Source organism: Manis javanica, chromosome 12 (genome assembly GCF_040802235.1).
Source record: "Manis javanica isolate MJ-LG chromosome 12, MJ_LKY, whole genome shotgun sequence".
NCBI lineage: Eukaryota > Metazoa > Chordata > Mammalia > Pholidota > Manidae > Manis > Manis javanica.
In genome coordinates this window covers 78,868,413-78,894,956 of record NC_133167.1, presented here as the reverse complement: position 1 = coordinate 78,894,956, position 26,544 = coordinate 78,868,413, and the positions used below count along the sequence as shown (strand labels likewise).

Sequence of the window (26,544 nt, the reverse complement as noted above, 5' to 3'; positions counted from 1 at the left end):
AAATTATTTAATGATACTCCCTTTTAATACATCTCGAAAGTCTGAATTTGGACAGTATTTGCATGAATGTTGATACTTTCATAGAATAGATCGTTTCAAACTATTATTTTCATCCTTCAAAGGTAGGTTTTAAGTTACTTTCATTAACTGTCTACCCTTTTCTATTACACAGTGTGCACCATGTGTGTATAATATCAGCGTTATTTGATATGAGGCATCAAATTACCTAACACTAATTGTATTATTGCTCCTGATTAATTAGTCTTAGGCATGTTTAATTTTGTGGTTAACTGGCAAGACCCTCAGACTCCTGGGAGGAACAGATAATTACACCATGATATTACACAATAGTTAACAATCAAATAAGAGCAAAAGATATAAATGAAGATATACCACTCTTCACATTTTTAACCACATGTATGTGTAATGTTATACAAGAAACCTCATATCATGGCTAAGTAGTAGAATGCACTACATTCAGAAAATTTAGAGGCTATCCCAAATTTCCTTAGTAACTGTATCTAGTTATACCATACACATAGGGATAAAGGGAAGTTACTGTATAAGTAAGAGACTGAACTTAACATTCCTGTTTATCATGTAATTTGTTTCAAAATTAGTACAGTGGAATTATTCGGCTTCTTCTGTAATGGCTTTTGTATTTTTGATTAAGCAATTTGATTTTCTAATTAGGATATCGATTAAGTGATTAAGACAAGCTAAGGACTGTTTATCCTTATTTATACTGGAACGTAACCCGAATAAAAACCTGTAATGTCGCCTAGCAGATAGAGACAAAGAGAACAGGAAAAGCAGGCATTAGACCACATCGCCTTGTCCAAATCAATTTAATGTCAGAGAGGACCGGAATTCAAATTAGTTAAACTGAGCTGGAAGCCTTATTCTGTCCCATTTTATATATTAAAAAATCCTCAACAGCCTTAAGGATTCATGCCAGAACAATGAAATATTAAGTGTGGTCACTTTTCACAGTAATTACATGTTTTTCAAAGAGCATCCAGCATGGCTGAAAAACAGAGCAGTACTAGAGATGCAGAGTGAAAAGCAAGTTTACTGCTGTTTCTAACTGATTTCTATCTTCTTGGACATCCTTCCAGAGATATGCTAAGCAGGAATTAAAAAAAAAAACCAGTCTTAAAATATGGCTGCTCTATTCAAACAGTTAGTGTTTGAATATCACATGATATTGTACATAAAAATCCCTAAAGAATCTCTAAACAATAAATGTATGTTTCACTACCTCTGCTGCACTCTCTGCATAGAATCATGGCCAAACTACACTTGCTGTTTTTACTTGACAGAGAGAGTCCCAACAGAGAAAGAAAATGGCATTCCGTCCTAAAATTAAATAGAAAATGGAACAATATCAAATATTGTAGGACTAGAAGAAATTTATCCCAATTCACAACATTAATACTAAAAAGTTGTTAAGACACATATTTAGAAAACCTTTTTAATTCCCTCTAACTTGAAAATAACGCTTACCAAAGACATCTTCTTTTCTTGGAACAACGAATATGTGACGGCCACAGACTGTGAAAGTGTGCAGAGTTCATTTTTTGCCACCAAACTTTTCTTCTGTTCTTGAAGTTTTGTACTTGAAAAGAAGTTTGTCTACAAAATATAAAATGCAGCATAAGTGATCAGTAGTAATATCAATATAACAATAGATATCAATATGATCATTAGGCATTAGGGAAAAAGAACACAAATAAAACCTCTAAGTAACAGTCAAAAGTTCTCTTTTTATGAGGAGCACAAAAAGCAGCTTAATTTTGTTTTGTTTCTACATACTGATTTTAAAAAGTAAAGTAAGGCTAAAGGGAAGAAGTTTTTAATAAAATATTTATAATAACAAACATAGTTGTAGAACAAGAAATTTCTCATCTTCCCTTAGCCAATGAGGGAATAAAAAATGAACTATACTGTAGACCATTCTGCCTGTAAATGAGTCCCCTATCTCCTCTAGGTGAATACTGGACAAATGAATAAACAATTAATATTCAAATTTTGGTACTATAGCCACAAATTCTGCTACTATATCATATTATCATAACTATATATATATATATATATATATATATATATATATATATATATATATAAAATTTTAAAACATACATACAAACTATTGCTGTAAACTTGAACGATCGTGTAAAATCTTAAATATAGGTTCCTTAAGAACATTTAAAAGAAGAAAGGGAGGAAAGGATTGAAAAATAAGATTAACAAAGAAATACCGGAATTTTTTTACAGCCTGCAAGAAAGGTAAAGACCAAGTGATAGTTATGAAAAAATTATATGATAACAATTCACAGAGATGCATGTTCCCTCCAAAGTGCCAACTTTACCTTCCAAAACATAACAGCAATACTAAATTAAAAGAATTAAATCCCACTGAACTTGACTTATTATAAGCACACTAGTGCATTCCTACCCTGAACAAAAAGTGAGCCTATAGATTAAGTCAGACACCAGGGATAACCGCAGGCTGGCACAAAGACAAGCCAGACAACACCACAAAGACTTAAGGCCTTCAGATGGTTTCTAGCCCCCCTCGATTTTCAAGGAAGAACATTTTTTATTAAATGAAAATGAAGTGTTTCCCTCTGAGGCCTTAACACTGTCAATTTTGGCCTTAAATTTCTAGTAATGCCAAAAATGAAACTCCATCGGCCAGATTCCTCACAATTACTGAGCAGTCATTCCTGGAGGCTACGACAGGACACCCCTATTCCAAGGTCTTAGAAATGTGACCACTGTTATTCTGGCAAATCCATGAAGATTTTAGGATAGATACATGGGACAAAATCATGTTATCATCTGTAAGTGTGTGACTAAACATTCAAGGACACCCAAAACTCTGAGCAATGTAATATGAGAGTAATAATGTCAAGAAGGTCAGGCCAGAATGTGATTCTAATAAGTAAAAACCTAATCAAATCATGCTCTGTGTAGATAAAAGACTGAGTGAACAGAGTGTCATCAATTATGGAAATACACAGATAGGGCAGACAGGAGGCGAAAAGCAGGCAGAGCCTATGTAAGCATTGTTCAGATGGGAAGACATCCTAGTAACTAGGTTTGAATATTAGAGCTGCCTGGGCGAACGGTGTATGAGAATGCCGCCCCCAGCCTTTGTGGCTGGCAGACTGCTGAAAACTACCAGAATTTGCCTTTTTACATTCCAGGCTTTGCCAACACTCAAATAAGCTAGCTCCGCATACATCTTCTTCTACAGGAGAGAACACACTGGTTGGGTCAAGTGAACCTTTCCAGTCGTATTTCTCACTATAAATTAATGAATATGCATTCCAATATATACACTTATATTTATATAGACACACATATATACATAAAGCCAAGTTCACAGAGAAGGATCATGCAAATCTACTTCCCCAAAACACAACAATTCTGAGACAAAACATTAGAATTTTAAGATTTACAAGGATGTGGACTGAGCCCCTCGCCTAGACCATGGCAAATGCCACGTGAGAGTAACCAGCTAAGTATCCCCAGAAAATATGCAATACCCAGCTATTCTGAAGCTTTAAAATAGAAACAGAAATAACACCTGGCTCTGTTTTATTTAGGTGTATAACATGCTCAGAACACCAAATTCCCTTCCCTAGAGTTATGTGATTACAATTATCTTCGTCTTAATGTGAGAGTACAGCTCTGACAGTCTTCCATTGGCGAAGTGAAATGCCAGAAAGGTGTGGAAAAAAACACTTCATTGCCTTGGCTCAGATAACTTGAATTCTAAAATCTGACATCATACATGTGACATAGAAGAAGACAAACAGAAACATTTATATCAAGGAACTACACTCTTCTTTAACTTTTTAAGTTATTTGTTAGAGGTTACATTATCACCACAGAATGCTGTTTTAAGCTACCTCTATGTGTATTTAAAAAAAAATAGTTGTCCGTCTCTTTTTATAAGTAGCTGCCAACTATGAGTTCATCTATGGTGGGGGCTGGGTATTTTAAAAACATTGTATATTCCATGTAAATTTATTTTTAATTTTTAACTTTTTTTCCTAAATGGTCATCTTAATGGATTTAAGACCTATATCCTCATATTTATAACCTTTGATTTATATGAGTGCTCGCTTTGTTTGCCTCATAGTTGTCCATCTATCTATTCAACGGAGCTGCTGATTTGGTTGTTCAAGTCTCCTATATTCTTATAAATACATAATCTTTTGTCTTAAGAATTATCAAAAAAAACTGTTTAGCTCTCTCACACCAATGTTGGATTTAGTAATTTCTACATTCTAAAATTTTGTTTGTGTATTTGAGGTTATTTCATGGGTTAATTTAAGTGTGTATTTATTATAACTTCTCACTGACTTGAAATTTTTTACTTCCAGTTGTTGTCGGGAAGTCCTGTCTGGGGAGGTCCTTCCCTGAGAACTAGGGGAAACCTCAAGCGGGATGGGGGAGGGAGGACTCTTGAGTCTGATCCGAAAGAATCTGAGAACAGATGGCCCAAGTGCAAGCAAAAAAGGAATTCATTAAAGCAGAAGTCATAGCGAGTGCCAGAATTGCATAGTGCCAGGACAGTGATCCTTTTATTTGTGCAAACATGCAGCCGTGCAGGTGGTGGAGAACAAGGAAGGAAAAAGGGAGAAAAGCAGAGAGACACTCAGTCAGGCTCCTAAAGAACGGGATCGTAGAGCTGTGTTTGCGACTCGAAAGCTGAATGAAATAGCAAAGTGACAGAGACACTTACCACCAGCGGTGGATGTCCAGGAATTCTTTATTTTGTTGAAGAAAAGAATTCAGAGACAAAGCACCACAGGCTTAAGCAGCAAGAAAGTTTTACTTAGAAGCAAAGTATGCACTCATAGGGGGAAGTGTGGGCAGCCTCAGAGAAGAGGTGCCTCTAAGCAAGTTTTATTTAAAGGAACAGTACGCAGCAGGAGGGCGGATGACCTCAGAGAGGAGGCACCCTTAAGGACTTAGGGTTTGGGTTTTATAAGGTCTTTTGGATAGGGATCCATGTAAGGCATGATGTGTACAGGTGATTAATAATTCCTTTGAAGTTTTTTCTAAAGAATAGAGTTATTTAGGGAACTCTGTGTCCTGATCTTGGCATTTTTTATCCATGTAGGTTCATTTACACTCCTGAGGTCTGTCTTCTGTCCGGGTTACATGTTACATAATTGATTAAAGTGACTGGAAGAAGGGAGGAACAGCATAAAGATTAAGTCAAACAATAAGCTAGGCCTTTGTGGGCTCTGTAGACTTTATAGTGGCATTACTCTTGTCCCATGTCTCTGCTCTATATCACAATAATGTATCTATCTTAAAGTTCTTTTCATTTGACTTTAGCACAGTACATCAGCTTTCTTTCCATAGCATGTGGCTGGTTTATCTTTTGCCATCTTTTGTTGTTGCTATTGGTCACATTAGATTTTGTTCCTTAATTGATGAAAGTAAATTTCACATCTGTGTGCCAGTCCCCAAACTGAATGGCATACTCTTGATTGTGAAGGACATGTAGTAAAAAAATGGAAAATGAAAGAGGCAAAAGCTATTGACTATACCCTTCAGCCCTGCACCAGCGATTTAATCCCATCCTCACCCCCGTTAACAATCTGATTCTCTTTCCGTGGTAACTTCAGGCTCTTACCCAGCAGGACTTCCCAGAGCTCACTTGATCAAATAATTTTCTCTTTGCCCAAGAACAAATTTAGCCTTAACTCTGGCAAACAGGCGGATATTGAAATGCTTGTGCTCTGTGTCCCAGGGCACTCCACTGCATTATATAAGCCCATCCACATTAACAGCCATCTGCTCAGTAAATGAAACTCTGTATAAAAGTTGTGGCATCAAATTGGTGAGCCCTATGATGCCACATTGTTCTGAGTTTTGAAGGCTACAGGATTGTTTTCAAGGTGCTGTGGTTCTGCAGATGAGACCAAACAGCAGACTCTCTCTTGAAATTCAGAAAATAGGCTATGCTTGAGCTTTATTATTTGGCAGAAGAGAGAAGATGAACTGTACAAAAATGGATGAAGCTAAACAACTCTGGGGATATACAGATGACCCTTGAACAATGTGGAGAAGAGGGGCCTCACGCAGTCCAAAATCGGCATAACTTTTGTCTCCCTAAAAACTTTACTAATAGCCTACTACTCTTGACTGGAAGCTTTACCAATAACACAGTCAATTAACATTTCTATATATGTTATATATATATAATATACGCAGTATTCTTACAGTAAAGTAAGCTCAAGAAAATAAACTCTTAAGGAAGAGAAAATACATTTATAGTTCTGTGCCACATTTATTGAATAAAACCTATGTAATAATAGACCTGTGCAGTTTAAACCCATATTGTTCAAGGGTCAACTGTATTTGGAAATACTGAAAAAGTCATTGCCTACTCTTCCTAAATGATGTATATGGATTTGTCAGTAGAAGCAGTTTCAGAGTAGGAGATACTGTGGCAGGCTGGTCATGGCAAGACGCATATGGGTGCCACATTGCAGGATGTGCTAATCACATAGCAGATTTCTTTATTACTTTGGAAATTATTTCTGTTGTTTTATGATTTTGCTAAAGCCAGAGATGGATAATTTTCATATTTATTATAAAAATATTCTGAAAGATGTGTTTATTCTAATGAATCAGTACAGATTCTTTTTGGCAGAAGAAAGTAAAATGCCCTGTTCTATTGGGCTAGTATGTTTAGTTTTGCTTCTATTTACAAAAGAGGAATAAGTTGGGTAATATAAATACCTTGCAAATCTACTGTATTTTAAAAAAATATTTAAAATAGTTTAAAATTTAAAACCATTCTCTGACTGCAGTGGTTATTGATGAATATCTAAAACTTTAAGTTTTAGTACTACTTTTGTTATATATGATGTTTCAAATTTTAGTCCTATGGTCTACTATTTGTTTAATGTGCTAGAATGATATTTATTAAGCTCCTAACTTAAAAGTAGAATTACCTTTTTTGTAATAGGAATTGGTAAGTAGTAACTAATTTTCATTTATAGCTAATAAGTTACAAAGTAGAGTGTAGTAATAAATTAGAAATAACTGCATAATGATTCACTAGTTAAATTATAACAAGTATTTATTTGATCAAATAGAAATTTCATGAGTACAGATATAATTCCGATAACAAATTTTTAGTGAGGTACATAATATTTTAGGTTTTACAAATTACATGTTACAGTACTAAGCTATTATATCATTTCTCCATTGTTTAGAGAAATACATTCTCAAAGAATTATCACGAAAAAATAGAAAGCTATTAAAGGTGAAAATAAAGTACAGTTATCTGAGTAACTGAATAAAGTTTTTGAGAAAATAGAAAAAAATGCCAGAAAATTAAAAAAGGTTTCCAGCTACTAATTTGACCATTATGTAGCAGAAGATCCCTCACCAATAGAGCTGGATGTAAATGCACTCTACCTTTATGTCAGTCATAACAGATACACTCCAGGATAAACATAAGAGAGACTATCTCAAAGATTCCATTAAAACAAATACGTTTTTTCTGATTCAGATAAAATAACATAATATCTGAAATTTGGATATTAAATTATTGGTCACTTTTATTGAAAATTATCTGCATCAATTACAGTCAAATTGTCTAAAAGATGGTATATATAGGAACTTTTTAGAAATATTAACCCATCTTTCTTGCATATGTTGAAAAAAATGATGATATACTAATTACTTTGTTCTGCCTGAAATGACTATTACTAAATTTTGTTAAATTGCAAAGTTTTAGGAATGGAAAATAGTTAATTAAAGAATTAGAGTACATACAAAGATAAGCAGTTTTATCACATATTCATTTTAATAGTAATATAGAACACACACATCACCAATAGATTTAAGTGTTCTAAATTGATATATGATTTTTAAAAATATTAACAACTGCCTTTCTGTATAACTAAACTTATATCAGAAGTGAGACAAAAATGCTGTTTTTGAAGGCATAATCTACATGATTCTATTCTTGGCAAGGCCGTGTCTAGAGTTGACACTATCATTCTAGAAGTAATGTGAACACAGAAATTTTCATTTGGCAGAAATCACAACTGACTTTGATAACGTTCTGGCAGAACTTTATCCAGAATGCAAATATTGATACAAGACAATATTTTATATTATTATAAATAAACAAAATCAAATGATCAGAATAAAAATAGATGTAATGAAATAAATCATATTGAATTAAATGCTATATTTCACTCAGTTCTTACAATCTCTGATGTAAGTCACACAGAAGAGATAATTATTTTGCACATTATAATATAAATATATTGGGGGGAGTTTTGTGCATTACCTATTTGGAGTGAACACATAGAAATTGTTAGTATGCTCATTTGGACAAATTAATACAATATAAAAAAAACAAATTTAAATGAGGGAATGGTCCCCATCTCACAAGGCTCACAAAATCTTGTCTGAACACTCCATGAGAGCAGGTAAGGGGTAGGCCAACACATTCATGAGAACACAGATATCCTAAACAAAATATTGGCAAAACAAATCCAGAAGTATATGTATGATATAATGTATTGCAAACAAGTTAGTTTTGTGGTTTTTCTCCATTGTACTTATGAGTAACATGTTACTTATATGCATTTAAAATATTTATTTGTAGTCTTTTCCTCTAATTATGTGAGCTCCCTTAAGGTTTGTCTGTTTTGTTCATAGGTAAACTCCCATACTAGACCAGGACATTATATAGTAAGGTGTCAGTAAATTCATATTGACTCCATTAATCCCAGAAATGATTGTAAATTAACTTCAAAAAAATTATAATTTACCAAATTAAATGATTAAAAGAGAAAACCATGTAAGAGTCTCAATAGATGCAAATACACCAATCATAAAATTCTACACTAGTGTTTTAAAAAAAATGGGGAGCTTTCTTAACCAGATTAAGGCTATCTGCCAAAACTCAAAACATTATACATGGTGGTGAAATAATAGTCTTTTCTCTTAAAATTAGAAATAAGAGAAGCATGCTTGCCATTCCTATTCAAAAACTTTACATTCTAAATATTGCAGAAAGTATAACTGCCTACACAAAAAACAAGGACGTAAATATAATTTTATTCAGAATGAATAACAAACTTTAAATTTGGCAACAGCCAGGGAACATAATTTCAGAAATTACCTTTAGCTAATTAAATAATTAAAACCATGAAAAGATCCTTCTGAGAAAATATACAAAAAATATTGAAAGTTATAGAAAATATGTGTATATATATATATATATATATATATATATATATATACATAATTTCAGTTACCTTTAGCTAATTAAATAATACATGTGTTATAGAAAATATATATATATGTGTGTTTATGAATATATGTGTATACACATATATATGCAACATTTAGGTAAGTAAATAGAAAACAACGTCATGCTTATATATGGCAAGAATGAAAATGCAAAAGACAGCAGTTTTATCAAATTGATTTCTAGAGTCTATGAATTTTCAATACATATTTTAATGGGATTCTTCACAGAATCTAACACAAGTAGATTCTAACATATATGTGAAGAAAGTAACCAAGCCCACAAGAGCCAATACACTCTTTAGAACAAACAAAATAAGAGGACTTGGAAAATTAGCTTTCAAAGTATCTTATAAAACCATTATAACATGGTATTAATGACACAGGCACAAAGACGGGTTGACCAGTTAAATAGAAAAGAGAATTCAGAAGCAGACCATTCATATGTACGGAGTTTCATAATGAATCGGTAGCACTGTAAAGTAGTGGTGATAAACACTTCAATTTATAGAAGATGGCTAATGGGTGCTTAATGAGAGGAAATTGCTCTATATGCTATTCCTACAAAAAAAAAATCACACAGAAAGCGATCATAGCAAAGCTTCACAGAGCATTTGCCACAGGCCAGGAGTTGTGCTGGGCCTCTTATCTCCTTTCATTTCCAGACTTACTCCGACTGAGCTTCAGTTTTAGCTCCCCTCTCAAAAATAAGAACAGTACCCACAATTGGAAAGCTCAGGACTGTCAAAGCCAGGATCTAAATATTGCTCTCCTCTCTCCAATCCATCCACTAAACCTCCTGCCAGGCTTCATAGTTTTCTCTTTAGGGAATATTAATGATAAAGAATAAAACCAACCAAACAAACAATAATGTGAAGCCATTTCAACAAGCTATAATGTGAATATGTTCAGAATTTTGATTAAATACAAACACTAAAGAATCATATTGTAAGTTGAAGTAATATGGGAAACCAATGAGATAAAGGATATTTCATAAAAATGTTAATTTTTAAAAGAAACTTGTAAACAGTTAACTTGCATTAAAAGGAAATTTAATAATATCTCATTAAAAGCCCTCAGTTTATTGCTGCCTGCAGGGTCTCTTTTAAACAAAGGCCTAATACCCAAAAGTACATATTGTAATAATGTAAAACTTGCAAAGAGAAATTAACAATATGAAAACGACCAAAAAGGAATCATATTTTATTGCAATGGAAAATTGGCTGAATTTTGATTTTTTTTGTCTTATAAGTAAACTTTTCTTGGAGAAACTTTATAAAGCTTGTTTGTCATGAGGGACCTTTAATAGCCAAACCTGGAAAACGTTACCTATTATTAGTTCAAACTATTGTATTTACCTGTTATCCTTACAAACACTGCCAGTATAAAGAGTCTGTCAGTGTTTCCATTTAATTTAGGGATCAGCCACGACACTTTGCTCTGGGCTAAAACCTGGCATGGGCGTCTAAAGTCAGTTTTATTTTTCCTTAAATTTTGAAATACTTTTCAGCCAAGCCATTTTAGTCAGAATAGAACATAAATACATGTAACTGGCTTCAGATGCCTTTGGTACCCACTGTAAAACAACAGAAAAGATAGATTTTTTTTAAAAAAGTAAAAAATAAATTTGAAAGAAGCAATGGCCAATAAGCACCCTTACTCCATATGAACTGTGTGTCTTTTTAAACTTGTGCTTTCTTTCCAATTATTGTAAGACTGCATAAAGTTCAGTTGCCTCAATTCATTCATTTTTTATAGTAACTCACAAACTTCAGATTTTGTTATTTTGTTACATTTATTTCATTCTAGATTTGTAAACAAAATGCATACATCAATAATTTTTAATTAGACGCAGGATTATATGCATAATAATGGAAGACTCTAACGCTATCCTTGCCTAATAAATCGGGTGAAGATCACTCCATTCTCCATTCTTTCAAATGTGTTATATAACCATTGCTGTGTGTTGACTCAGCCTTAGAGAAAGGCTCGCAGCATGTTGTCAGGATAAAAGCTTTCCTGTTTGTTCAACAGTGTGCCTCCCTGGGGTACACAGTGTCAGTCAGGCTGGCAGACCTCACGTGGTGCATATATTTCATTTTACAAAGCCATCAAACATGCTTGGCAAAATGGAAAAAGCAAGATGGACCACCAGCAGACCTCAGATTCACCTTGAATGGTGATATAACTACATCATCACTACACATAACTAGACGGCCTGCTTAGGTGTCACCCAGCAACCCTTCTTTGTACATTTTGCTGGCTCTACTGCAGCCCACATTACTCTGCTTCCCATGTAAGCATTGGCATGTGTCACAGCATTTAGCAGTTGGATATGCAGGGATGAGCTCCCTCACAGTTCATCAGTTCTGGGGTCCAGGGTTGGCAGAAGGTCCAAGCTTGCTAGACACAGCTATCGTTAATCCCCTGCCCAGAATTTCACAGGAGTCACAGACTTAACCAACACTGGTTCCTCAGAGCATTGTCCCAGCTTCCTAAACAGATTATTTTCAGGTGCAGAAAGAGAGCTTCACTGGGAAAAGAGGAAAAGGAGACAAAATAGAGTTCATGGCAGAACTCGGCCTATAGAGGCACTGAATTAGAGGTTATTTGACATAAACATGTTCTCCCTCCTTTCCTTTCTTGAGCAGGTCTGTCATCTTCTAAACTCAACTTGTGAAGCTGTAAAATGTGGATAACACAAATTATCCTATTTCCATTAGACTTGTGAACTTCAAGTATGCTATTGTAGCTAAAATAGACTATATAATTGTAAGACCTGCACAAGTAAAGATTGCTTTTTTTAACAGCAAAAACACTTGTTAGCTAAGAGATATTGAGGAAACCTTTAATATTAATGATATTGAATTGATATGGTGGTAGAGTGGAGCAAATTAAGTGCAAATTCTGTGCATACCAGGGAGTGCCTGTGTGTGATCCTAGGACAGACACATCCGTGAATCTCCAAGTTGCCAACATTCCTTATCTGTATCTGAAAAAGTAGACACTGCCACTTATTCCAATAGGGGCTGTTGTAAGAAATAAATGAGATGAGATAGTGCTCAGAGAACTTGAAGTATTTGTTAGGAGCAGTGACATGCATGACTCACATGTTAACTCTAGTAACATATCCATCAGTTAGGATTGGATTCAGCTGCCTGAAGTTTACCCGAATAGTTGTATTTCCTCTCACTGTAAGTCCAAGGGTAGGCACAGCATAGCTGTGATGGTGGTTCCATCATACCACCGGCATAGCAGATTTCTTATGTTTTTGCCATGCTTCTCTCTGGACCTGTGGCTTTTGTTCTTCTTGTCACAGGATGGTTATTCCATTTGCAGGTATGGAATCCACAATTCAGGCAAGAAGAAGATAAAAAGCAAATGGCAAAAACTGCCGCCAACTGAATCTATTCATTTTCATCATTGAAACAATGACTTTCTTGGATGCTCATCCAGGTGCTTTTGTTTACATCCCAATAGCTAGAAATGGGCCAAGTGGCGACTCCCAGTTTCTAGATAGTCTGAGAAGGCAGATATTTCATCAGGGCACATGACTGCCCAGAATAAAATTTTATTTTATTTTCTTAAAAAGGAATTAGGAGAGGTTGGTTATGGAGTAAACATCCGCTAGTCATCCACATGCTCAGAAGTTAGGGAAACGTCTGTGTTATTTAAATTTTTCAGCTTTATGTATTCCAGGCTCCCTAAATAAGTCATAGACTCTCTGAAAAGAGGCTTCAGTTTTATTGCCTCTCTCCAAAGTTGCCAACATAGGTTGGTGTATGCTGTAGAAATAAAGTATGGCATTTAATGGTCTCAGTTAAAATGACAGAGTATGCGTAAATGCAACACTTGGCAAGTCATCCAAATTGACCACTTTATTTTTCTTTCTGTCTCCTCAACTCCATGAATATCTTCCCTAGGTTTTTAAACTATTCTCAGGGATGTCTCTCAAAGATAAGACATGGCACTCGTGTCTTATCAGGGACTTCTATGTGGAAAGATTTTGTGACTGAATAATTCTCCAAACAGGAAATGGTATTTCAGTGGCACTTAAATAACTATAGACCTTATATGCACCAAAGTGTTTTTTACAGCTCCCCAAAGTATAATTATTGTGGATTTATTCTTGGCCTTTATGAATGTCTAAGAGAACATAGTGCTATTAAACTTCTTTCCTTCCCTCCAAACTTCAGCCCAGTGGACTAGAAAAATACATGACCTAGAGTATTATTTATTAGGTATGCCCTCGCTTCTAGGTTGCTCTTATGACTTGTGACATTTATGTGATAAACAGGTAAGAGGATCATAACAGTGTCTATAATGGACCTTCCAATAATTAAGAGCCTGGTAAATAAGAAGTTATTGGAGCAAGACTTTTTAATTGGATTGTTTACCAATGAGATTCTTAAGTAGTAGTTTGCGTAGTGTATGTAGGACAAGCTCATATAGTTTATGTCTAATTAATGAATATTTTATGTCTGATAATTTTTCCTTCCTTTGTCAAGTGACTCTCATATAAACTTAGCTTTTTAGAAAGGGTTTAAGGATTTAGTCTCTCCTCTTGAAGATTTTTAGAAAATAATCTACTTTAGGATTTTACATTTTCAGTCTTTTGCAATAAAAGAAAATTATTAGAGCTAGCATTTTCAGCATGTTGTTTTTTGGATGAAGCAGAGAATAGCCTCTGTTATTGTTCGCACATGCATACATGCGCGCGCGCGCACACACACACACACACACAGATACACAGAGATAGAGGAGGGATTCTGTAATTCAGGCCCTGGTGGTTTTACCTCAGCTAAGGCCAATTTTAAATCTTTAACACAATTCTTTTAATTTAGGGATTAGCTGCCACTCCTCCCATTACCAGTTCAGGTTTCAAACTCATTTAGCACTGATTTTCACCCTTAGTAAAATGTATTTACAGGGCATATGTAACATGGTGGCTTATTATACACCCAGACTGATTAAATAGGTTCACAGAAGGAGATGATTGAAGAAAACAGCCATTGTAATTACAGATCATCATGCTTTTAAACCCAACTCCAAGATTGTTTGCAGATTAATTCATTTCATCTCCTATCAACCCCCAAAATAGCATGTGTTTGCTTTCTCACAATAATTTAGCAATGTAATACCACGCAAATTTTATATAATCACATCCAGCTCAGGTCTGTTTCATTTGTGTGTCAGGCAGCTCCAAAGTTTACATATCCGCCTGTGACATCACATTTGAATTACATTCATGAATGCCCTGAACTATGCTCTCAGACTCTCCAAATGGTCTCCATCTCTTCCTTGTAAAGCCTAGCTTGAAGCCATCCTCATCTCCATCTCACTGCTACTCTTTGAACCAGGCCTCCATCATCAGCTCTTAGACCAGGGTGATAATCTCCAAACTAGGCTCTTGACTCTGTTCTTATTCTCCTCTAATCCATTCCCTACACAAAAGTCAGAGTCATCTTTTAAAAACATCAATCATAAATCTCAGAAATCTCTAACTCTCAATTGATTTTTTTGATACAGAGTGATAAGCTGATTCCAAAATCAATATGAAATATTCAAAGCTATCTTCAAAAAGAAGAGAGTTAGATGATTTATAGACCTGAATTGAAGACTTATTAGGAAGCAAAAATAATCAAGATTAACAGGTAGATTAATGGAATAGAAAAATGGCCCAGAGGTAAATTCACTCTTACATAGTCATTAAAGTTTTTTGACATTTTTCAAGATAATTTTATTCTCCTCTAGCTGTATTTAAAAATCTTTACTTATTCTCAAGGGGTTTAGTTTCCCTTTGCATTTAAGTGTGGCTTCTGTCTTATTTATTTATCTTCTTTAGAGGTTGACTTTCAGCTTTTCTGTCCTCATTTATGTTAACTAATATCTTTGTGGGTTTAGTGATCTTCAGTTATGAGCTCTTATTTGTAGGATCTCAATCTTTGACACTCCTGATGGTCCAAATTGTGGATAAAATATTTTCTTCATGTGACCCTCATTGCAGCCAAAATGCTGCATTCATTTCTTCTAATTTTCACACAACAATTCTTAACTGACTCTACTTACCTGACTCATAAGTAGAAATGGAAAATATCAGTTAGATTAGGGGATATTACTTCCTTCACAGATTGAATTCAAAGTCAATTTGGCATCCACATTATAAATACTGATGAAATGCACAGAGATTACTACATAACCTCAATTGAAAACATCACACTATATAAATACAATTTATTTACAGTAATACAAAAAACAACATAATAATTCTAACATAACTACTAACTAAGTAGGAAAGTCTAATTCAACAAACATTTATTGAGTACCCATTCTGTGCCAAGTGGTACACTAAGCTATGGGAACCCAGGTATTGAACAAGAACAGTTCTGCCATGGCAGAGGTCATAATATGTTTACTAAAAACTCTGTTACATTTCATATCCAATATTGGGCCATGACTAAAATAGAAGGCTTAATGAATAGGGTGTTAAAAAAACAACTCAAAGAGAATCAATCCATTTTTTGAAGAGGATGGGATGTCATGATTCTTTATTCCCACAAATCTTATTTCAAATTTTCTGATTTCCTTCTTTCAGGGGTCAGTAGCAAAACTCTTATGTTGGTGAAGCTTACTTATGTCAAACACATATGGGCAGGTTTGCATTGGAGAATTGAATCTTGGGTTTCAGTATTTGTGTCTTTATCATACTAACTTCATTCATATTTGAAATAGTCTCCCCTAATTCCTTTAAACTCTTTGGCAGAAAAATTTATCAGTCCTGATAAATCTTATATGATTGTGGTCTACATTATTATGATAAATGTAGATATAACCACACACATACAGACACCAACATACTCATATTAAGCAGTAGTATCTTTGCATATCTTCCTACTTCACTTCATTAATCATTTCCAAGTAATATCACTTTTTCAAAAGTGTTAGTATGTTCTGAATGTCTAAAGAACATTCTAGATGGTTTCTTATGGCTGATATAAATTGAGAAATGAGAGTACATACAAACTGAATATAATTTTTATATTGACCAAAGTCAGGAGAATCTTGGACTTCTATACCATAGTTAAAATATCTGTGTGTTGTGAACTTGTCTAGGTCCATATGTCAGTACATTAGATATTAGTGGGATTTTGTTTCTTTTTTGTCTTTGGGTTTTTCTTTTGTTACCTTCTTTCTTCTTCCCTATCTTCCTCCTTTCTTTTTTCCTTCCTATTTTTCTTTCTTCAGAACAGTTACTGACAGTAGCTAGTTTCTGTTAGCCCTTTCTACAACTTCAGTACAGAGGATTGTGGCCAAATTCTCCATCACATGCCATCTGTTATTAGGAAACAGACATTGACACAATCATGCAAGTTTTCTGGAAGTTTAAGTGATCTCTCGGTCTATACTATTTGAGTTGTTCCTTCCACCTTGCTCGAAAGGTTCTTCTGATATGAACCAACTATTTCTAAAGAGAAGACATGGTCAACTTTATAATCTGTATTAGAATCCCTTAAATTCTTCACTGAATACATGACTCTTTAAGAGATCCCCTCTCAGGCACCACTCTGAAAGGTGAAGAGGGAGGACTCAGTAGATTCCAATTTCTTGCTTCTGAAGATTTTTCCTAAAACACAGGCCAAACCTATTTTGTAAACTCCAGTATCTCAAGTAAATAAGTCAGAAAAATACAGGGATTCTTAAATATACTATCAAGCACCAAGATTTTCATAACAGTTAATGTATATAATAGAAAACTTTAGTGCTGATTAGCTACCTTTAGAAACACACTGAAAATTTAATCTGTTCAAGGAAAAGCATTTGAGAGAATATGCAAATGATATGATAAAAAATTAGACATCCGAGAAAGGGTGTATTAGAGTATAGCAAACAGAAACTACTTGAGTATTTAACAAAGGCTTAGAGCACAAGGAATTGTTTAACTAGGTGATAAAAGAGCCTTCAAGCCTGCAGAGATGATAAGGTAACAGCAGGAAGTTACCACCATCCCTCCACTGGAGAGACGGAGGGAGGAAAAAGAATCGCCAGAACTGAAAGTTGAGGCCGCATCCTGTCCTGTCCACTGGGAGCTAGAACCTGGGAAGAGACATAGCCATTGCCAGAGGAGGACCAGAAGGAGAGAGATGTTCCAGTGCATCCTCCCCTCACTCACCTGCCATCACTACCCATCTAGTCTCCTGCCTCTGCCTTCCCTTGGTTGTTGTGGAACAGCGGCCTTCAGGAAAGGATGAGAGAACTTGGTCCAGAAATTCTGATTCCCTCACAGTGCATTTATGTTGCAGTAGATGGCCTCCTTCATGACCTTTCCCCTCCTACTCTGAAAAAGGAATGAAGAGCTATTTTTGCTGGAGATGAGTTTTAGGATTCAGAGTGGTTTTTATCCTGTTCTTGTTTCTTTTTTTGTTGTTGTCCTGAAAAGAGTAGGAATTATAACATGCAATAATTTGGAAACTTCTTTAGTCTCTAATCTGCATTCTGATTTGTTCTCCTATCAGTTTTAGCACTAATGTGATAAACACAGATTCTAGACCTTTCTGGTTGGTGAGATATAGTACAACTTGTTCACCTTCACCGAAAAATTTTAACAATAACAGAACAGACTTGATCATTCTTTGAAAAATGTGAAATCTCCTTTAAAACATTCATCTTTGTATTACATTTTCCCTAAGACGAAATTCACATTGGTTAAGTTGAGAGTCTGAGATGATTTAACTCTCTCCTAATTAAAAAAAAAAAGAGTATTTCAGTTGATAAAAATGTGAAGTTTTCTAAATTGGAATTTGCTTATGTTAATTAGGGTGTTCAAGAGCAACATTTGGTACTTAAGAAATGCTTAACTCTGAAAAAAACTTGGAATAACACCTAAATACATTAAAGACATATTTTTAAGACTCTCAAATCACTTTATTAACATTGAAATCATGTATCTGCCATCACATGGAAATCAGTGGAAATGCATAAATAAACTGAGTCTCAAATTAAGCTTTAAAGGTTGTCTTTCTCTCAAATGGCATAGCTTTGGCTTAAAAAATCAGACATTTAGTATAGTAAAATAATTGAAAATAGGAGAAAATTATTGGCTGGTTTTATCTACAGTTACAGTAATCCTGACAAGCATTATTAAATACTTTCAATGAGTCTCTTTGAATGGATTTTCCATATCAAAACAAGAGGAATTTATAACTAAGGACACAAACAATCCTTAGACACTGCAAAAGTTTCATCTGCTGATATATGTGATAAATTAAGATAGATTCAAACTCTTTATACTGGAGTCCTAAAGTACCTATAGAAACAATATAACTGGGCTAATTGGAAGTTTTAAATTAAGGAACTCTTATGTCTTAGTGATACTTTTATTGCTAAACAATTCACTAGATTTTGGACAGTAAATGACTCAGTCTAGAAAATATCTTGGCAATTTTGCCACTCATGATAATTGCCAAACATTTTTACTTTGTGTTTAGGAAGTTAAGAAAGTGTATTATCCTTAATTAATTTACCTCTGAAATGACCAATGTGTCCCTTTCAATGGTGGCCAAATTGATCTTACCATTGGTTGTTATAATTATTTAAACTGCTTGAAAGCTTTTATGCAAGAGATAAAATAAATCTTGCACCACTTATGTGTAGATGATACTGCATGGCTTGCTCTATAATCATTTATGTAATACGTGTAAAGTTTGATTCTTGTAGAATTAGCTTTATTGTGTACACCTCTGCTATATTATTCAAGAAGTCCCAATTTCTGAGGATGTTTAAAATTCATAAGGAGCCCAGATTTAAAAAAAAGCAGAAAAAATAATGGAGAAAAAGTAAACATTATTATGGAAGCAGGCAAGAAAGTAAGAATTAGAACTCTGGGTGGTCTCTTAAAATACATCAAATATTTTTAATACAGAGGATGAGAAAAACAATTTTATTATATTGTTAACAATCCTTTTCAACAGAATTTTTCCAGTTGTTAAAATATAATTGCCTTTTGTGTGTGTATATATCTTAGAACTTCTGTGTCAGGAAGTTACTGGAATACTTATCAAAAGAAAATGTAAAACCATAAAAAAAAGGTATACTTTTTTGGGAAATTTAAGGTTAAAAGTGATGATCTCATCTATAATAAATGTTCTTCCCAGTTTTCTAGGTTTTTTTAGGTACTCTGGTTTAGGCAAAAAGCTAATTTTACCCTTTGGTCTCCCTCTACATTGCGACACTGTACTCTGGGGCTGTCTTCTTTACAATTTCTGTTCCACTTACCTTTTCCTTTCCACTTCTGTGCCTTCCTTCCTAAATCAGTTCACGGCTACTTGAAATTGAATTCAATAAAGTCTATTTTGCTAATGATCACTAGTTTATTTCCCTTTAACACGATTCAAAAATCATCAGAGATTGATATTCAAGGCTTTCAATAATATCCATAATATGAGCTGAATGTACATTTCTAAATATTTTTCCACTCTTTTCTTGGTCATCTCACGTTTGTGAACACAACTGGTTTCCATTTACTGCTCTGCTTTCCCACTGGGGAATTTCTTTCTCTGAAATAACCAATATGGTTTTGTACTTGTACAACTGAACAACATTTTACAACCTAAAGTATGATTTTTCACATAAATTAGCTAATTAATTCAGTGAGTCTGTATACATTAATAATAATAATAATAATAATAATAATAATACGGTTGTAATTATTTTCCATTTTGAACATGAATGAAACTTGGATTCAGTAAGAACAAGTAGGTTGCCAAATGTTTATCTATTGATAGCAAAATAGATATTTGAAATTTTCCTTAGGAACCTGGAAACTTTGTGATTCGAGTCAGATGCATGCACATGCCAGAGCAAACAGTATACAACACATACCTTCTACTTACAGAAGAGCTCAAAGGTCATAAATGTCCTTTCATTACTGCCTCTCCCCAAATGTTTAATATAAGTATTTATATTTTATAGGCAACTTAATAAGTGATTATGAATTAAAAAAGAAACCACAAAAACTCTTAACTAGAATGGTTCAGTCTATTGATACCTAAAAACAAATAAACAAAAAGTCAAGCATTTTGTTAGTGTACTAACTCATTATATACTATATTATATTCTAGTTTTATCTCCTCACATACACTATAGAAGTCAGAAAACTGTGATTGAGGGTTTTTTTTTCTTTTTCTTTCTGACCACCTGTTTTGGTCTTCATTGCATTATATGACATAAATGTTTTTCCTTAAGTATTACCCTGTGATCAGAAAGGTTGCTAATGAAATACGGCAGAAGCAGCCTAGGGCCTGCTTCTCATCTGGAACATGCTGGATTGCAGACTCATTTATCCTGATGAATTGACAGTGGAACTCTAGAGATTTAGTTTAATTTCTTGCCCTAGACAGACACTGGGTACATTAACCCCCATGAAATTATTTCCCTGAAAGATGGTACACATCATGGCTTTAACAAGGAAAACACAGTGATTGTTCCTCTTTTTCAGATGGTTTTATTTTATTTTATTTTGGATTCTACAATGAGGAAAATGATATTTTAATCTTTCTCTTTGCACTCACAAACAGGCCATGCTTTAAGAATGAAGGGCTATTCCAAGAAGTAGTTCTTGTCATCAGACATGATTCCAGTTCACACAGAATTGCAGGATGTCCTAAGTTGCAGACTGACTATGGCCATCTGTTATCATAGGCTTTGTAAATTATGAGCAGGGAAAATTCCTTGACAAAATAGCTGCAATTACAGTTTTAATGTGCTGCTTGAAGGTCTGCCAATGACCCCAAAGCACATGATGACTCTATGTTGATAGCAAATGAAGACACTAACTCAAGCCAGGGGAGGGCCACAGTCAGCACTCCCGGATGATGCACCCCGAGCAGCCATTGGATGAAATTGATTCCCAGCACATAGTTTGTACAGTAGAAACATTATGCATTGCAGAGAAGATTATAACAAAGCAATACGTGCAGACTGTATTTTCTTTACAGGTCCCCAGACTTTAATCTTGTTGAGTTAGAATGCCATCATAGAAAAGGACACAGACCTAAATAGATGAAAAGGATAAGCTGATTGCTCATGAGAAGTTATCCAGAAGCCAGGATCCTGTGTTATCCAGCCCTTTCAGAACATTCATTGTTCCTGTACTGTGTTCCTTTATAGAGGAAGAAAAAAAAAATGCAAGCTTTCCTGCCCCCAAATTCATGGTAATCTGGGGTAACCCGAGATAAGGACACACTGAGCAAGTTCATCATTTGTGCTATGGAAAAGCTAAAAATGTATCCATGTATCAAAATTATATTAACTATTTGGTTAACATTTGTCTGTAAGACCACATGAGTGTTGTGTGGGGAAATTTACTCAAGGTAATGTGGCAGAATTTACTATATTTTGTCAGGGTCAGTTCTGAAACTCAAATTATCTGTCCATGACCCAGATCTATCCTCCCTGGCCCTTCTCTGGAATAAACTTTGGGAATCTTGTCTCCCTTTCAAGTGATTTATCAGTGTTTTCTTCTCACATGCATGTAATTCTCTCTATAGGACTTCTAAGAAATAGAGTTTTCTCATTCTTATGTATCATTTTTTTTCAATGATCTTTTGTACTAAAATATTAGTTTCCTTACATAGAGGGATCTGGAGAGTGAGATGATAGCACCACCACCTCCTCCAAAGCCACTATTATTTCCAGCATTTCCACTAGGATAATACCACTCTCACTACCATCACAGTCACCTCACTGCCATCCTAGTACCATATGTATCTAATAAAACTCACAAAAATTGTTTTGACCAGGGCAGTGCTTCTCAAACTTAAATGATCATATGATCAATGTTACTGATGTTACTAACATACTAATTCTAATTTATTGGGTCTCGGGGTGAGCTGAGATTTTGCATTTCTAACAAGCTTCCAGGAAATGCTAATGCTGCTGCCTTTATGGATCAGTCATCAAGAGACAAGGCTTGTGCTGACTCCGTACAAGGTAATTACATGAAGCTGGAACCCTACCTATGAAAAACCTACAACCACATTAGAAATCTTTCTTAAACAAACCCAGTCTGTGTAACTCTGAACTTACATACAAGATAAATTTGAAGTAACTAATGCTATGAAAGGATTTACTGCAGTATCCCATTAAAAAATAACTCAATGTTTTAAATATGAGCCTCATAAAAATGTGATTAGCATAAAACCATTCATTTGCAAAGCTTTTAATTTAAGGTGGTATACTTAAATAAAACAAGCAAAGATCCCAATAAAGATAGCCATGTCTAAGGAATACTGGCATAAGAATAGTATTAAAAATATTATAGATGTAGGAATCCATCATAAAACAAATACATTAAAGAAATAGGTAGAAAGAAAGCATACATGGTTCAGAAAGACCTTAGGAAGAATAGCTTGAGATTTCCTCTGGCTGATTGGTAGTTCTATTGCCTATGAATTTCAGATTCCTAATCAGTGTGTATTATCTTATCCTTAAAGCAGATAGTTTTTTACCTAGAAATTAGTTTAGGAGAGAGCCTAGACTGTACAATTGAGGTTTGTCCTTCTGTATCTCTAAAATGCAGCGTTATTCAACCCCATGTTTTTCCTCCTACCCCTCTGACATGCAGAACTCAGGAATATTTGTCACTGAGTGTAGGAGTTAGAAGTCAAGGGCTCTGTATATCCTATTGATAGAACTGCGTTGTAGACAAGGGCAGACAAATGTGTGTAACTCTCCCCACATAGAGCAGGACATCTTATTTGGCCTCTATTCATTGTCCTCCCCATGTCATGGCTGTCTGGAATTTCCTTTTACCTCATTTTTTCCTTTGCTGCACTTACTTTGAAAGGCCATTTATGTAAATATGGCAATACATAATCCATCCTGTTTCTACCTACTGTTTCTTAATGGACATCTCTCAGATTTAGTGACTAAGCCTTAGAATTCTGTGCTTTGCACATTCCTTTGTATCTGCAACATGAACTTGAATCCCAATTCTGAATGGTGTGTAGCCTTCACTCCCTAGCTGCAGATAGAACAAATCTGCCAGTTTCCCAAAGGGGTAATCAGAAGTTCTCCTTCTCTTGGGACAAAAGAAAATCAAGCAAGCTTATTCAGTTCTGTTTTAAGTGCCAGTGAGCTGGTTTAGACAAGAGAAGAATGCTGTAAGGACCATCTAACTCTTCTAACAGATGTATTCAATCCAAGCACATTTCAGCACATTGAGATATAAAAATAGGAACTGTTTTTTTAAATAAACAATGCCTTGTATTCCATGAATAACCATTTGAATACAATTGTACATTTCAAGTGTATTGTGTGTTTTTAATAAAGAAAGAACACACAGATTGCATCATTCAAATGGAAATTATTTTTTTGTCTAATCTTATCTATGTGTTAGTGACAATCCTAACAGCAGAAGAATACTTGTCAAAGCTAATAAGCAAGGTTGTGATCATTTTTGTATCTTCCCCAGCATCTTTGTAAATATGACAGCTGCCTCAATTATTAAATGAGGGAATACTAAGGCATCAGTAATTATAGCCATGTCTCAGGTGGAAGAATAATAAAAGTGAGTTTATCATAATTGCACAGCAATAATAAGATACTCCTTTTATATTCTGTTGATATACACTATTATCTTATTATCAGGGTTGACCCCTTATATGTTAGTTATATAAGTGAAAAAATTTGATTCCTGATATTACAGTATTATTTTGATTAAACTGTTTTGCTGTGTTTTCAAGTAGATTGCACTGTATTTGTATTTCTGTAGTTTGGAAATTCTCCATCCCCTTGAATACTTTAAGTCTGATGTAATTTCGATGTAATTGTTATCACTTTGCTGATTAATTGTAAAAAAGCACTGAGTTTCTTGTGCTCCTTAAGGAGCAAGAAGAAAAATGTGAACACATAGGGCAAATTCTAAAACAAAAAAGCAAACAATAAAACCGTTATTTCAGCTCTGTTCTGAACTGTGCATTTATCCATGCTACTGCAACCAGACGTTTCATGGTATTTCAGTGGCAAAGATTATGTCGTGATTGGGAATGGAAAAGTCGTACATCCAAGATACAAATCCAAACTAATATCCCACTTGTCATTTATTCACTTACTTAGTTTTTGCTGTAATTGAAGCCAAGCATGTTGCCTCTCCACTGATTTGACGGCTCTCCTCTCTCTAGTTATGCTTAGGCCTAATTGATAAGATGTCCAAATCTAAGTGTTAATCCCTTTTTGCTACTTACTACCCATTAGTGACTTGGAATTTTTTTTTTCTACTCTTTCACACAGTAGCAGAATCAGGTTGTGCAGCCCAGACTAAACACCTTGGACCTTCTACTTCTTTTTCCTTGGTACTACTCATATTTTTAAGAGTATCAGTCTAGTCTCTAATTGCAACTAATCTCTGTAGTACCCACACTTTTCACCATCTCCAAAGTGTGCCAAGTATATGTAAGTTTTTTAAGTAAGAGAAGAAGAAACATACATTTTTCAAATTCAACTGAACCCCTATATGTACTTAGGGCAGTATGGAATGCAAAAGTGGACAACAGTTAGTACTCAATATCTGATTGGAGTATACTCATATAAAACCATGCATTTTATTAGTACAGTGGGGAATTGTTAAAATATGTGGTGCTGTATTCTTCAGAGCTAGGTGAGTTTAACAGAAGCGTTTAGAATGAAACACTGTTCTGCAGGTGTCTATAAAATGATTAGCGCCACAGCAATCAGACAACACAAAGAAATGAAAGGCATCCAGACTGGCAAGGAAGAAGTCAAACTGCCCCTGATTATAGATGACATAATATTGTACATAAAAAAACCTAAAGAATCCACTCCAAAACTACTAGATCTAATATCTGAATACAGCAAAGTTGCAGGATACAAAATTAATACACAGAAATCTGTTGCATTCCTATACACTAACGATGAACTAGCAGAAAGAGAAATCAGGAAAACAATTCCATTGACAATTGCGTCAAAAAAGAATAAAATACCCAGGAATAAACCTAACCAAGGAAGTGAAAGATCTATAACCTGAAAACTACGGGACACACTCTTAAAAGAAATTAAAGAGGACACCAATAAAGGGAAATTCATCCCATGCTCTTGGCTAGAAAGAATTAATATTGTCAAAATGGCCATCCTGCCTAAAGCAATCTACAGATTCAATGCAATCCCTATCAAAATACCTACAGCATTCTTCAATGAACTAGAGCAAATAGTTCTAAAATTCATATGGAACCACAAAAGACCCCAAATAGCCAAAGCAATCCTAAGAAGGAAGAATAAAACAGGAGAAATTATGCTCCCTGACTTTAAGCTCTATTACAAAGCCAGAGTAATCAAGACAATTTGGTACTGGCACAAGAGCAGACCCATAGACCAGTGGAACAGAATAGAGAGTCCAGATATTAACCCAAGTATATATGGTCAATTAATATGCAATAAAGAAGCCATGGATATACAATGTGGAAATGACAGCCTCTTCAACAGCTGGTGTTGGCAATACTGGACACCTACATATCAGAGAATGAAACTGGATTACTATCTAACTCCATACACAAAAGTAAACTCAAAATGGATCAAAGACCTGAATATAAGTCATGAAACAATAAAACCTTTAGAAGAAAATTCTCTTGCATATAAACATGAACAACTTCTTCATGAACATATCTCCACAGGCAAGGGAAACAAAAGCAAAAATGAACAAGTGGGACTATATCAAACTAAAAAGCTTCTGTACAGCAAATGATACCATCAGTAGAACAAAAAGGTACCCTACAGTATGGGAGAATATATTCATAAATGACAGATCCGATAAAGGGTTGACATCCAAAATATATAAAGAGCTCACACACCTCAACAAACAAAAACAAATAATCCAATAAAAAAAATGGGCACAGGATCTGAACAGTTCTCCAAAGAATAAATTCAGATGGCCAACAGACACATGAAAAGATGCTCCACATCTATAATTATCAGAGAAATGCAAATTAAAACCACAATGAGATATCACCTCACACCAGTTAGGATGGCCAACATCCAAAAAACAAACAACAACAAATGTTGATGAGGTTCTGGAGAAAGGGGAACCCTCCTACACTGTTGGTGGGAATGTAAACTGGTTCAACCATTGTGGAAAGCAGTATGGAAGTTCCTCAAAAAACTCAAAATAGACATACCATTTGACCCAGGAATTCCACTCTTAAGAATTTACCCTAAGAATGCAGC

General features: G+C 34.7%; 2 protein-coding genes across 2 annotated transcripts in view; one reads left to right on the top strand and one right to left on the bottom strand.

Moving 5' to 3' along the window:
* The window catches only part of LOC140845303 (uncharacterized), a 286,923-nt gene that overhangs the window by 137,391 nt on the left and 122,988 nt on the right, over positions 1-26,544 (top strand). The window lies entirely within an intron of this gene.
* LOC140844845 (uncharacterized) overlaps positions 1-26,544 on the bottom strand; it is a 144,267-nt gene that overhangs the window by 6,296 nt on the left and 111,427 nt on the right. The window contains exon 4 of the mRNA XM_073217769.1: positions 1,507-1,635. Within this exon, the coding sequence (XP_073073870.1) occupies positions 1,507-1,635 (129 nt within the window). The remainder of the gene's footprint in view (positions 1-1,506; positions 1,636-26,544) is intronic.